The following is a 13242-nucleotide window of genomic DNA, read 5'->3' as shown; positions in this document are numbered from 1 at the left end:
AAAGAAAGAAAGAAAGAAAGAAAGAAAGAAAGAAAGAAAGAAAGAAAGAAAGAAAGAAAGAAAGAAAGAAAGGGAAAAAAAAACTAAAGCCCAGCCATTCTTTCCAGAGATGCCCTGGTAACCAGCAATAAAGAAACTTCTACTGGACTTAGCTTTGGGGAGGAAGGAACAACTACTTTGTCTATTTTGTCAAGAGATATGTTAAAACAGAATTAGGACAATATGTATGTAGTATTTTTCCAGTGGTCGAAACAATAAACTCCTACCTTTGGCTTACGCTGCCAGCATCTAAACCTCCTTTGCTATACCAACAACAGTGCAAAATTCCCACTCTGAAGCCACAGTGAGGGAAACATTTCATTTGCTATCTTCTGTGACTTCCATGTAAATTTTTCTCTGTCATGCAAATGTATGGAGAGGCTGTCTTGGAATAAGACAATTCAATGGAAAGACTCCAATCACTGGCATTACTTGGGGAGAGATGATGGTGAGGAAATTGTGTTGCCATAAAATTACTGACTAGTTTAAACAAAAGAGCGTGACATTTATTTAAAAAAAAATTAAAATGAATCTTCAACTCAGGCTGATTCAATACAACGTTTGCAATCATGGCAGACATTTGAACTTTAGACTACTGGAATACATCCCCTCTCCACAAGTCTTCCTTCTTCCCACCCACCTCCCACAAATGGGTTTGTTCCCAAGAATATATATTCTCATCTCAAATTTGTCTAGGGACCAAAAATTTAATCCAGTTTTTACATAATAAGTAGTTTCTGGACTGTGTAGATCAGTAGCCTGTAATTCTCTGTCATACATACTAAACTTCAGGAAGCCATCATATAAGACTTAGTTACTAATATCTGGGAGTACACCTGAAAATGAAAATAGACAGCTAGGCCATTAAAAAAATTCCAAGATTATTTTGGTAAAATAAAGCAACCAGAAAGATGCTTACTTTTTTTTCAAACTAAGCTTACCTTATTAGACATGTACATAGCACATGATTCAGGAAAAAGCATTGCTTATCTTTCAACAGAGCTGATAAACATTTTGAAAGATATTTTATGTAACCTCAGATTCTACCTTCCAAACATTTAATAACTACACCCTAAAAATGTTTCTTCCCCCCAAACAATGTCCTATGTACTCTGGGTAAGATTATATTAAAACAATGGTTATATTATGTAACAAAAAGTTACTTTAAAGGACATACATACTATCAGTTTCACAGGACAAACATGGTGAATAAGGACAACAAACTCCAGAATGTGTTTTTATAACTGTAGCAACAGCAATAACTCCTTGGCAAACTCAAACAGTTTTTTTGGCAACCCTGGAGGTTTTCTGCATTTGTCACTTGGATACAACTGCGGAGGGTTGTCTAAAACTGCTTTGTCTCCTTCCATACCATCTTACTATGGCTTTGCTTTTAAGGAAGACATTTCACATTTTACTTTAACTTGTTTGTGAATAAAATTCTGTTACAATCCCACAAGGGAGTTTTATATAAAACTTCTTATGCCTACATATCCCAAATGTGGTTTCTATATAATTTTTGTAATAAGTGACCTTGTAGACTTTTGAAATCTATGGGAATAGAAATTTTGTTTCCCTTTCAAGAAGATAAAATGAGCTCTCTTTTTGAATTAAAATTACCGACATATGCAAATGTAAAAATTTTCTGAATGTACACAACTGGGTCTGCACATTTGTTATCATTATGAGCATCTTTTAAAATAAGATCCCAAGGACAAGAATGCTTTACTAACCTGCAGTGGTCTCTGTTTATCACTGCTCTTAGGAGACTTCAATCCACTTGTTTGCTGCTGTAAGAGAAGTTGTCTTGCTGCTTGGAGAGCCTAGAAGTAAAAAGGGAGCAATATCTAAATACTTTGCTGAAGGGTAAATTGATTATCAATAATTGATTATTCCTTGGTTAATAGTAAAAGGCTTCAATGTATGAGAACCCCTTTCCCATCCTCCTTTCTAGAGAGAATTATTAAAGATCTTCTTCTAATGTGATATAAAAATTCCACATATCACACATAATACAACTTTACTTAAAGTCATGGAGATACATGTAATCCTGCAGGAAATAAAGTTAATTTGTTTAAAGTGCTTAAAGAGGAAAAAATCATAAACTGCATCAATAACCTCATTTCCACAAGGAACTTGTCTTTGAGTGTTCAACTAAAATGCCCACTCCCTTTTAAATTATCATTCAATTTGCATTTTCATATTACAATTTTGAAGCAAAAGCAGTAGACTTCAAGTGTTACCGGAAGCTGTAATTAAATTTGACAAATCAACATCAGATTATCTTGAAAGTGAATTAATAAGGATTTTCACTAAAGATTAAAAACACTTTTTTTGTACTTACAATTCAAGGGGAAACCTCTCCTTTGACAAAATAAAGTGCAGTTTTAATGCCAAATAAAATTGAGTGGTTTTCATTTGCATTCTTAGCAAAATCAGAGAACAAAGAAATTACCACTCAACCAATCAGGTTTGTTTCTATGTGTGACAGAATACCAATCAAAATAGAAGATGTTTTCATCTATTTTTCTGTTTTGTTTTTTTTTCCCCATTCAGGAAAATAAAACTTAATATAAGAAATTATATTAAATTTCTTTTACAGGAGGAGGGACAGTTTGGTGAGTGTATTATATAAACATAAAAACGAGTCCCCTAAAAAATACATATTGAGATGTTTTAAAAGTAGCAGTGTAAATTGAGGGGAAAAAAAACTTTTTAAGAGCCTCTCCTTTGCAAACTCCTTTTTTCTCTCAATAGCTGAGTTCAATGAACACTAATGATGAAATTTTTCAACACATACAACTAAAATAAATCATTGCCCTACTCTGTTATTCGGTGCTTTAGAATACGAGGTAAATTCTTCATGATGGGAGGAATACCTTAGATCAATATTCTACTATGATAATTGAGATTCTAAGCTGATAAAAAAGTACAATTTTGATTGGAATCAATGATCTGGTTTTTAAGAGAGTTTCTAGTATCCATGACAACAGTTGCTTTGACAAGATGTGCATATGGCATTACACTGCCAGCCGGTGTGAACAATGTTTGAACTACTGCATTGAGATGCTGAGCAAACAGAAAAAGTTGCCACGTCTTAACCCTCAGGGAAGGCAGTCATCCCCTGATCAATTATGAAAAGACGGAGAGAGGGCTGCTACAGTCTGGCTCCAAGCAAGTTCTCTGAGAAGGCAGGCAGACATAGAAACCAAAGTAAACAAACTGAACGCACAGGCACCATCCCCTAACAACACTGATTTGTCTTCCCGGAGCAGGATCTGGCCCAGTTTGTAAAGCACACTTTTTACATTTGGAGACACACTCACTCATAGCAATTTTTTGTGTTTGTTTTTTTTTTTTTTTTCCCCAATTTTTCAAGTAATTCCAACCCTAAATGTTTCTAAGGATGGCACATTCCAGTGAACTCAGGCAATTTTATTATAAAGTTCACTTTGAAAAAAACACACAAAAGACCAAATAAAAAATTCCACAAATACTTGATTATCACCAAACTTAGTTTAAAATATTTCACTTAATATTCTAAATAATACAGCTTTCCTTTTTTAATCTGCAACCTATGAAATAACTCCAAATGACATTTTTTAAGTGGAAATTACTATAGTGTGACTTAGGCTGTATTGTGTCTATGTGAAACTCTCAAAGAAAAAAAAAATCCGTCAACTACTTCCGCCTTAGATGCCAAAATCCACATCAATTTTGCCTGATTTTTTTCATAAGATTATTATTTCCCTTTGAGTTCATCAGTTTATTTTGTATAAATGGAGTCTTAGTTTATATTTAATTCTGTAGCTATTTATTATTCTTGAAGGAGTCTAATGAACACAGTTCTGAATCTTGAAATCATGCATGGCTGGGACTAACAGCACTCTTAGAAATCGTCTACTCTGATGTCCTCAGTTTAGCAAATGAGAATAATGAGGCCTAGAGTAATCAAGTGTTTTGTTCTAGGTCTCCTGCTTCCAGGCCAGAGTGCATTCCAGTGGGCCATACTGTCTCTGTCCCGTCAAAGAAACCATCAGATGGCAATGAATAAAACCCTAGTAAAAGAGAACATGTGGCACCATGATAAATTATTTTCACCTGTAAAGAGAGAATATTCATTTATCAAAACCTAAAAGAAAAACTACAACGTAATCTTTTCATGTTTGAATATGTAAGTGTTTGAACGGAACAACCACCACCGAATATATATTGTTTTTATGGCTAAGTGTTTTCTGCCGTCCTTGACTTGGGTTTCACCATATACTCTACCAATACCTGATGGAACTCTAAACTCTTGTAACCCTCTGATCATTTCACCAGTTATTACAAATAAACTAAAGAATTCTAGAGCTGGACATAAGCCTTACAGATTGTTTAGCTTAGCCTTCATACCCTATAGACAAGTGACTGAAGAACCAATAATATGACAATTACTTGATTAAAGTCCAAAGCAGTAGCACAGTTTGGTCAAAAGTTCAGGCTCTTGTCTCCCAAGCCTAGGACCCTATTCATTTCATCACCCTGCATGATGTTCATTCAGCCCAACCCAAACAAGTAACCCAGTGGAATATGTAACACCCAGTGGCTATAGAAAGACACTGGAAAATTAGATTAGAATTGCAGCTCACGAAAATCTCACTGGACAAAAGCATACATGTACACTGTTTTTAAAGGAGTAATAATTATAATGGAATATGACCAATGGCCGGTTAAACTTTTAAAGTACCTTGGTTTCCGTATACACTTAGAGTTATCTTCAAAATAATCCAGGATCATCATTCAATACAAATTCTTATGAAAAAGGACCACTTGCCTATCTCAACATTCTTTTAGTAGCAGTAGAGACTGCTATAGTAAACATAAGAGGTGGGAGAACAAAAAGAACTCCAAGAGATCAGGATGATTTAAAACTCATAAGCAGGAATCTTTGGCAGTTTGCATTCTCATGGCAGGCATCGCATGACATTTTTATTCCCAGTATTCTGGATATCACTTTAGGACTGCATTTCAATAAACAATTGCTCAGAGACATTTAGTTCATCTTTGTAATTTATTATTGTAGCGACACAAAAGATGAAAGATTATGAGATAAAATACTTTCATCAATATAAGGTGTTAGGTGTCAAATTACATAAAATACTAATTTGAAAATCACTTGCCCACTTCAGTTGGTAAATAGAAAAGATAAATTCCAGGACTAGGCATTAAGTTCTACGAGCTGTTTAGGTATTTATATGATTAGCCTCTGCCAAAACAAAAACAAAACTTAGAACAAAAGGCAAGAGATGTTTACAAAATCTCCTTTAATAATGACTGAGTGTGATTCTAGTGAACAACAAGAAAGAGGTTTCTAAGGCAGCCAAGCCATATCTAGTTTCCAAAAACACATTTGTTTTGAATTAAGAGTGCACTTTACTTAATGAAATTATCTAATTTTAGTAAAGCTAAAAAAAAACTAAGGACATTTTAAAAATTGGTATCAGATTAAATTAAAATATCTTGAAAAGATGACTAAAAATCTTTCTAATAGATTAAAGATATACTTTGTGTTAGGCTGCCGAAGTGTGGGTATGCACAAGTTTTTCAGAATTCAGTGCATCTTGCTCTAAAAAATGTGCTACATTTTATGTTAACTAACTGGAATTTAAATAAAAACTTAAAAAAATAATCATTGAAAACACCATTCCTAATTGTTACTGTTTAATTTCAAATAAATTAAAATTCTGTAAGAAAAAGTCCAAGCATATCACCTTTCCACAACTGTAATAACTTTGATACCTATGAATCTCATATACAGAGAATAACTCTAGTGAGGAGGTCATTATGAGAATTAAGAGTAAAAAAGCTTTGTAACCTGTCAGATCAATACTGTTTTCTTATGAAGAACACTGAAAACTTTCACCAGGAGTAAAATTGTTTGAGAATAGCTTAGAAACATCCAGTGAAACAAAAAAATGTTGAGTATCCTAAGGTTTATAAATAACTTCTTTTTTTTCAAAGCAAATATATGTATATTTTGGGAGAAAACAGACATCACTCATATCTCTCCCCGTAAAAATAGGAATGCTTAACCTATCAGCCTGTTGCATTTGAGACATTAAAATGAAAAATGACATCTACACCCATTAATATCTTCAATGTATAAACAGCACAGCATGACACATTCTTGAGAGCTGAAGGCTACAAAATCTCTCTGAAACATAAATAACAAAGCACTCAGAAGCATATTTGATGTTGATATTCATCTCTGAGAAAAACACTGCTGCCTAGGCTTCTTATGAAAATAGATGCAGCCCAAATGGATCTCCTGTAATTGGTTTCAGATAGCGAGGTCAGAAGAAATATGATACAAGAAACGATTATGCGGAACAGGCAAAACAAGAATGTTTACACAGGCACTCCCTAGTTATACTGACAAGGGGTGTATACTTTGCAGATAACCAGAACTAAAAAGAAAAAAAATTGCCAGCAGGACATTCAAAATTTTGCTCCTCATACTCACATGTTTTAATCTTTAACTTATGATGCCTTTAACATGTTACTTTGAATACTGAACGTAAAATAAGTTTTCAAACAGAATTTCATTGTCTAATTATTTTCACAAGTGTGGTTGATAAAAAGCATATTCGGATCCTTCCACAAAGGACATGAATTCCTATTCTGTTCAGCCTTTCCTTGCATTATGTTCCCACTAAAGAGAATATACTGATAAATGTAATCTGAAGTCTCATAATGCTATTTAATAGAAGAAAATTAATCATCTAATTGTCATATCCTATTTTCAAACGGCAATCTATCAGAGTGAAATTATGCATCTGTAGCTATTGACCTTTCATTTTATCATGGCTGATCCATAATTAGACTAAGTTTGTTGGGAAAAAAAGCTAATTGGTAAAAAATGTTTTTTACAATAAGTGTTATTTTTGTTTTACAGTCTATCTTACATAAAGTTAAAGAATAAATGTGTGGATATATTGTGTTCGCAGTGTGGACTACTAGGGGAATCAAGCTGAGAAGCTCTTTTATTTCATGGTACTATAATAAGAGTCAGTAATTAATTATAAAGCATCCTATTTACCAATCAAATGTCAGGCTGTTCTGGCTCACATTCATGACGGAGATCCAAAGGAGAGGCAGTGGAGGTACTGAATATGTGATGGAATGGATTCTTAAGTCATCCTCAGAAACTCTAACCAAATCCTCAAGGGTCAGACCCAAACCCAATATTCAGTATCTTCCAGGATGGCTCCAAACTCCCAAATAAGCTCAGAGACCCTGCTGTAAAAGAAACCTGTGAATTAGTGCTAACTAATGGCTAAGACGGGTTTTGTTTTTTCAGGTCTGGAATCAGACACTCAGTTTAATGGGATGAATACCTTCTCCTCCCTAGAGCTGGGATTCCACAGGCTACAGTAAATAATACTAAGCAGCCTGGTATTCATATTTCTATTTTCTTTATTATTCTACTGCTAATAATAATGAATTGCTAATGGAACCCATAAAGAACATTAATACAATCTATACCAATACTAAATACAATTCCTGCTCACAAATTAAGGAAATCTGTCGAACTTCAAAAGTCCCAAGTATGAAAGGTAAAAAGGAATTGGAACTAATTTTATTAAAATTATGAAAACTAAGATTTTTACAATACTTCTTTATTATGGGACGTGTTCCAGGAACTACAATGGTTTATGTGCATTCTCTCAGTCATTTCTCTTTCTGCTATAAAATATGTTATTACTTTTCCAAACATACTTTGGGTTTACTTTTTATTTCTCACATACCTACAGTTGCTTTTTTTCCCTCATTATGAGGCCAATACCATCTTTAGTTTGGATATGGACTGAAGACCTATTACTGCTACACTGTTATAATGTCAACTGGCACACTAGATACTAAATGAAAATACATGCTGCTAAATTATAGTATAATATCTGAAAGTAAACTATTATTTGAATCCTGTATTCTGGATTTCCTCCTCAATTTAACAATAATAAAACTACAAAAGAGCTAGAATTTGGGAGTGTTTGCAAGAATAAAATACATCAAAAATTACTTGCCATTAAAAATTTTTTTGCAACTATGTTTAATGTACCAAACAAAGAACTAAGCATTACACACTTGTGGCAGTAGGAGGTGGGTGATGTGACATTGTTTTTACCTTCAAAGAGCTTTGTGTCTAATAAGAAACATTTGGTGTAAAGTCAAAAGGTCATAAAAAGTGTTTTTAAAACATTTCAGTGGTTCATAAGTTGAAGAAATTATTTTCAGTTGGGAAGCTTAGATAAATTTTTATGGGGATGCAAAACTGGGATGAACTTATATGACAGTTCATCTTGAAAAGGTGACAGAACATGGCCACACCAAGGAGAGGCAAAGAATATGTGAGATCATACACAGTGAAAAGAAACTAACTAATCTTGAATAAAGCATGTGCTTAGCTTAGGAGCTAGTTAAACATCATGGGAAGGTGGGTTGGAGCTAATTAATGGACATAACTAAACACTCAATGGCAAAAAGTCTTCATATTATTTAGAAGATAAAGGCAGATGTTGCTAAATCTGCAAATGCTGAAATAAGTCTGACCCCGCGACAATATTGAGGTCCTGAACCTACCTAGGTTCAAAGTGACCGGGCTGAAAACAGGTTCCCCAAAGTAAGATTAGACAGCATTTAGGACAAAGGGAAAGTACTAGATTGCTGGTAAAGAGTAAAGAGAGGGAAGACCCAGACTTAGGGAATATCTACATTTTGTTTAGAGATGAGATAGCAAAAAGAAAGACAATGCACAGTCACAGAAGTTGAAAGACTTCTGGAGAATGTTTAACATAGAATAACCATGTGACTCAGTAATTCCACTTCTAGGTATATACCCAAGAGAAATGAAGACATATGTCTATACAAACAGTTAAACATGAATATGCATAGCAGCTTTATTCTTAATAACCAAAAGGTGGAAACAACCCACATGCCCATCAACTGATGAATGGATAAACAAAATGTGGTCCATCCATATATTACTCAGCCATAAAAGGGAGTGAAGTATTGATAGATTCCATAACATGGATGAACCTTGAGAACATTACGTTAAGTGGAAAAAGTCAGTCACAAAGACCACATATTGTATAAATCATTTATATGAAATGTTCGGAATAGGCAAAACCGTAGAGACAAAATTGATTAGTGGTTGCCAGGGGCTAGAGGGAGGAGATAAAATGCAGTGACTGCTAATGAGTATGGGGTTTCTTTTTAGGGGGTGTGTGAAAATATTCGGGAATCAGATAGTGGTAATAGTTGCACAACCTTGTGAATATACTAAAATCCACTGAAATATATAATTTAAAAGGATAAATTTTATGGTATATAAATTACATCTCATTAAAACATATATTTAAATAAAAGAATTATGATGTTAATTATATCTCAGTAAAACTGGGAAAAATAGAAAATAGCCAAAAAAAAAAAAAAAAAAGGAATTGTGAAGGGGGGAGAAGATGAATGGGTTCTCAAACCCCAAAACTCAAAGAGGCTAAGGATTAATGAAAGTTCTTGTTGATTTGATCATTTGCATGTGACCTATCAGACAGCAGTTCCCACAGAGTACTGAAATAGAAATTGGGCTGCAGGGAATTATAGGGGAAAACCATGGCCACGAGTGAAATCAATTCTTTTGATAAGTTCTGCGAAGACCAAAATAAAAGCAAAATATAGTTTGAGAGGCTATGTGTGTGTGTTTGTTTTAAAGACACTTTGCTAATAAGCTAAGAGGGAGCAACAGAAGCTGTAAGAGGTAAGAGAACTGAGAAAGTTACCAGAGGGGATGTCAAAGGGCTAAACCAAGGGGCAGGAGCAGGTGACAGCCTTGTAGGGAGAAGAATCACATCTTGCTCCCAGACAAGTTGAAGAGAAGGGAGGATAGGTGACTTTGCCAGGCAGAGGTAGGAAGAGGAGAGAGTTCACGGTGAACAGTCTCAATTAATTCAGACAATAAGAAAGTGCAGTTACCTACTGAGAAGGAGAGAAAGATTGGAATTGCTGAGGAAACAAAACTGAGGAAGCTTTTCTCTCACTGCTCTGGGAAATACAGCTAGGAGAGTAAAAACTGGCATTTAAAATGTTGTTGGAGTAGGAGATGTACTTCCACAGACATTGATGACATACAGATATATGGAGGTCTTCTGAAATGTTGCCTCCATAACTAAATAAAGAACTACTTACTTTTCCACTGTTCTAATTTGGGATCATCACTACTCAGAATCTTTTTCTACTTTTAACGTGGCCCAGGGGCCTGGCACCTCCAATTATATCAAGTAGAAGCTGAAGAGTCACTTACAATATGTTCTATGTTATTGTGCATTCTGAGGACTGGTTGTCTTTAGTTTTTAAAAGACAGCAAAATAAAATATATGTGTGATGCAGATAGTACTATAGCATAGCTGACTATTCAGAAGTTTCTCTTTGCAACTAGGAGAGAAAATATGATGTAATGGTACGGACTAGATTTCAGGAGACATTCTTTTGCCTTTTATTAGTTGATGAACTTGGACTACCTAATCACACTGAGCATTCATTTTCTCATCTGTCAGATGCAGTTAATAATAGTTACCAATAACTTTAGGAGAGTGGTGAAATCAGAGAGGATAATGTATTTGAAAGTATTTTAAAAGCTAAAGTATAAAGTAATATTATTTCAAGTGAAGACTTTTGAAATTATGTCATCCCTCCAGCGGATATCAGTTCTTCCACGTGTAAGTACTGGTCAGTTGAGACCCACTACTGATTTTTAGCTTTATAAAGATTGCTAAATAGGTATGTGCATTTTAACTAATAGGCCTGGCACATAGTAATTCCTGAAAGTTTACCTCAATATTTATTCAGTTCTCCTATTCAGTAGAAAAATGTCTCATTGGGTAGGAAAAATATCTTAACAGTTTCATGTCCTATCATATTTTGCAAAGTTGTATTTTAATCTCTGCTGAGACCGAAATGATTTTTATCTTTACAAATGAACTGGTGAGCTACACCCCTCCCCTCTCCCAGGTCCACTTCACCATTGCTATGGGATCACCTGCCCTCAAGGATCTTTTAATATGGCAGGAAAGATAAAAATATATTCAATATAACCACACTGCAATGCAGAAATGTGCTGCATGCCATTAAAAGGTACAAAAAGGCTATAGGGGTTCAGGAAAGACAAAAAGGGAAAACAAGAATTAATGCTTGGTCAGTGCTCATTATCTGCCAGCTATCATTCTAAATTCTCACACATACTATCTCATTTCATCCTTGAAACTCTCTCCTTTATTACAGAAGTGTAAACTGCAGCTCAGAGTAGTTAGGTTATATGTTCAAGCGGTTTCACATACCCTTGAAATGGTGTCAGAGATCTGAAGGACTAACTGGCTAACTGCGAAGCTAATGCCCTTTCTACAGGAGTAGTGAGGAAGAGTAGATCATTAAAGAGACTTTTATTTGATGTAAAGAATCTTTGGGCATAAGGAGGACAAGATGAATTCTGAGTCATTAACAACATTGCTGGTTATGTCAACTAGAACAACAAAGAATTCCAAGATCCCATTCATGTTGTTTTTCTTTTTCCTTCTTCTTCACGAGGAGAACTAGACATACAAGCTTACGTACTAAAGGCAATTCACTATCCTTAAAAGACCGTGCCTTTGAAGTTATTAACACTTGATTCATGTGGTAGTTCCAAACAAAAAACCAATATTAAAGATAAAAACATTTTAATAATCATCTTCTATCACAACCAGACACAAAACAGTATCATCTGCTAACAGGCATTAAGTAATCTGTACTATGTTCTGTTGAGTTTAGAAGTAGGGTTGCCAGACAAAATAGAGGATGCCCAGTTAAGTTTGAAATTATTTGTATTTTTACTTGCTAAATTTGGCAATCCTAGTCACAAAAGTCTTTCAGAATATGTTGCCAAGACATGGGGATTTTTTTAATACTGAGTTTTTCATTTAAAGGTAAATTCTTTTTTATTTTTTATTTTTGAGAGAGAGTGAGCATGTGTGGGAATGGTGGGGGGGGGGGCAGGCAGAGGTAGAGGGAGAGAGAGAATGTTAAGCAGTCTCAAGCAGGCGCTCTGCTGGGCATGGGGCTCTATCTCACAACCCTGAGATCATGGCCTGAGCTGAAATCAAGAGTTGGATGCTTGACTGAGCCACCCAGGGACCCCTGAAGGAAAATTCTATTCCTTTCATCAGTGGAAATCTTTTTTCAGTCCTAGTGAGTAAATGATGTCATCTTAGCCATATTTTATAGGTGAGTCAGGGAGTGACTTGGGGGCTTGGTCTGCTTTCCTGTGAGAGAGAATGTTCATGTGAAAGGAGGAGGTAGACCACTCCAAAGGAAAAGTAAGTGCACCAGTTTTTGGAAAAGCCAGACCAAGAAAAGCAGAGGGGAAGTTTCTTTTAGAGTTCATATTCTTGCTTCCTGCAATTGAGACACAGATGAGAAAAATGTAAAACTCTGGCTATCACTCTCCCTTCAGCAAGGATGAGGCTCAGTAGCCAGGAACCCTGAGGCAAAGATTATGGCCCTGCTTGGCATGGAGGGGAGGAAATGCTACAGCAGATCTAAAGGAAAAGAGCCTTGAGGCAGAGAGCCTCTGCCTACTTAACCCAGAAGCTAACTAGGCCAATCCCAGAGGAGGAAGAGATAGTGAGAGCAAAACCACTTGAAAAGGGAGAGGCCTTGATTAGTTCAGGTGCAGACAGAGTGGGTTGCAAACCACTAAAGGAAAGCGCTTACAGAGAAAATTAGAGTGTTCTTAGAAACAAAATGACAGAGGGGCACCTGGAAGGCTCAGATGGTTAAACATCTGCCTTCGGCTCAGGTCATGATCCCAGGGCGCTGGGATCGAGCCCCATGTCCCGTTTCTGGCTCGGTGGGGAGCCTGCTTCTCCCTCTCCCTCTGCCTCTCCCCCTGCCTCTCCCCCTGCTCACACACACACTCTCTCTCTCTCTGTATCTCTGTGTCTCAAATGAATAAAAAAAAAAAAAAGAAACAAAATGACAGAGTGCCAAAGAGGCCTCAGAAATTCCAAGTTCTAATTCTAGCACCCTTCTGGGTTTCTAAATGATCTCATCCCCATCAATGATGAACTCTGAATACAAACATTCCTTCTTCCCAAGCAGTTTACAATTTACTAGTCTTTAGGGCAATCTAAA

The 13242-nt window shown here is 35.6% G+C and overlaps 1 protein-coding gene across 1 annotated transcript in view; it reads right to left on the bottom strand.

The window, feature by feature from the left end:
• The window catches only part of FOXP2 (forkhead box P2), a 544046-nt gene that overhangs the window by 148503 nt on the left and 382301 nt on the right, over window positions 1-13242 (bottom strand). The window contains exon 5 of the mRNA XM_035020960.1: window positions 1773-1862. Coding sequence (XP_034876851.1) covers window positions 1773-1862 — 90 coding nt within the window. The remainder of the gene's footprint in view (window positions 1-1772; window positions 1863-13242) is intronic.

The sequence above is a fragment of the Mirounga leonina genome, unplaced genomic scaffold, assembly GCF_011800145.1.
Source record: "Mirounga leonina isolate KUSES-001 unplaced genomic scaffold, KU_Mleo_1.0 Mir_174, whole genome shotgun sequence".
Classification (NCBI taxonomy): domain Eukaryota; kingdom Metazoa; phylum Chordata; class Mammalia; order Carnivora; family Phocidae; genus Mirounga; species Mirounga leonina.
The sequence above is the reverse complement of the archived record's forward strand: the minus strand, read 5'-3'. Positions and strand labels throughout refer to the sequence as shown.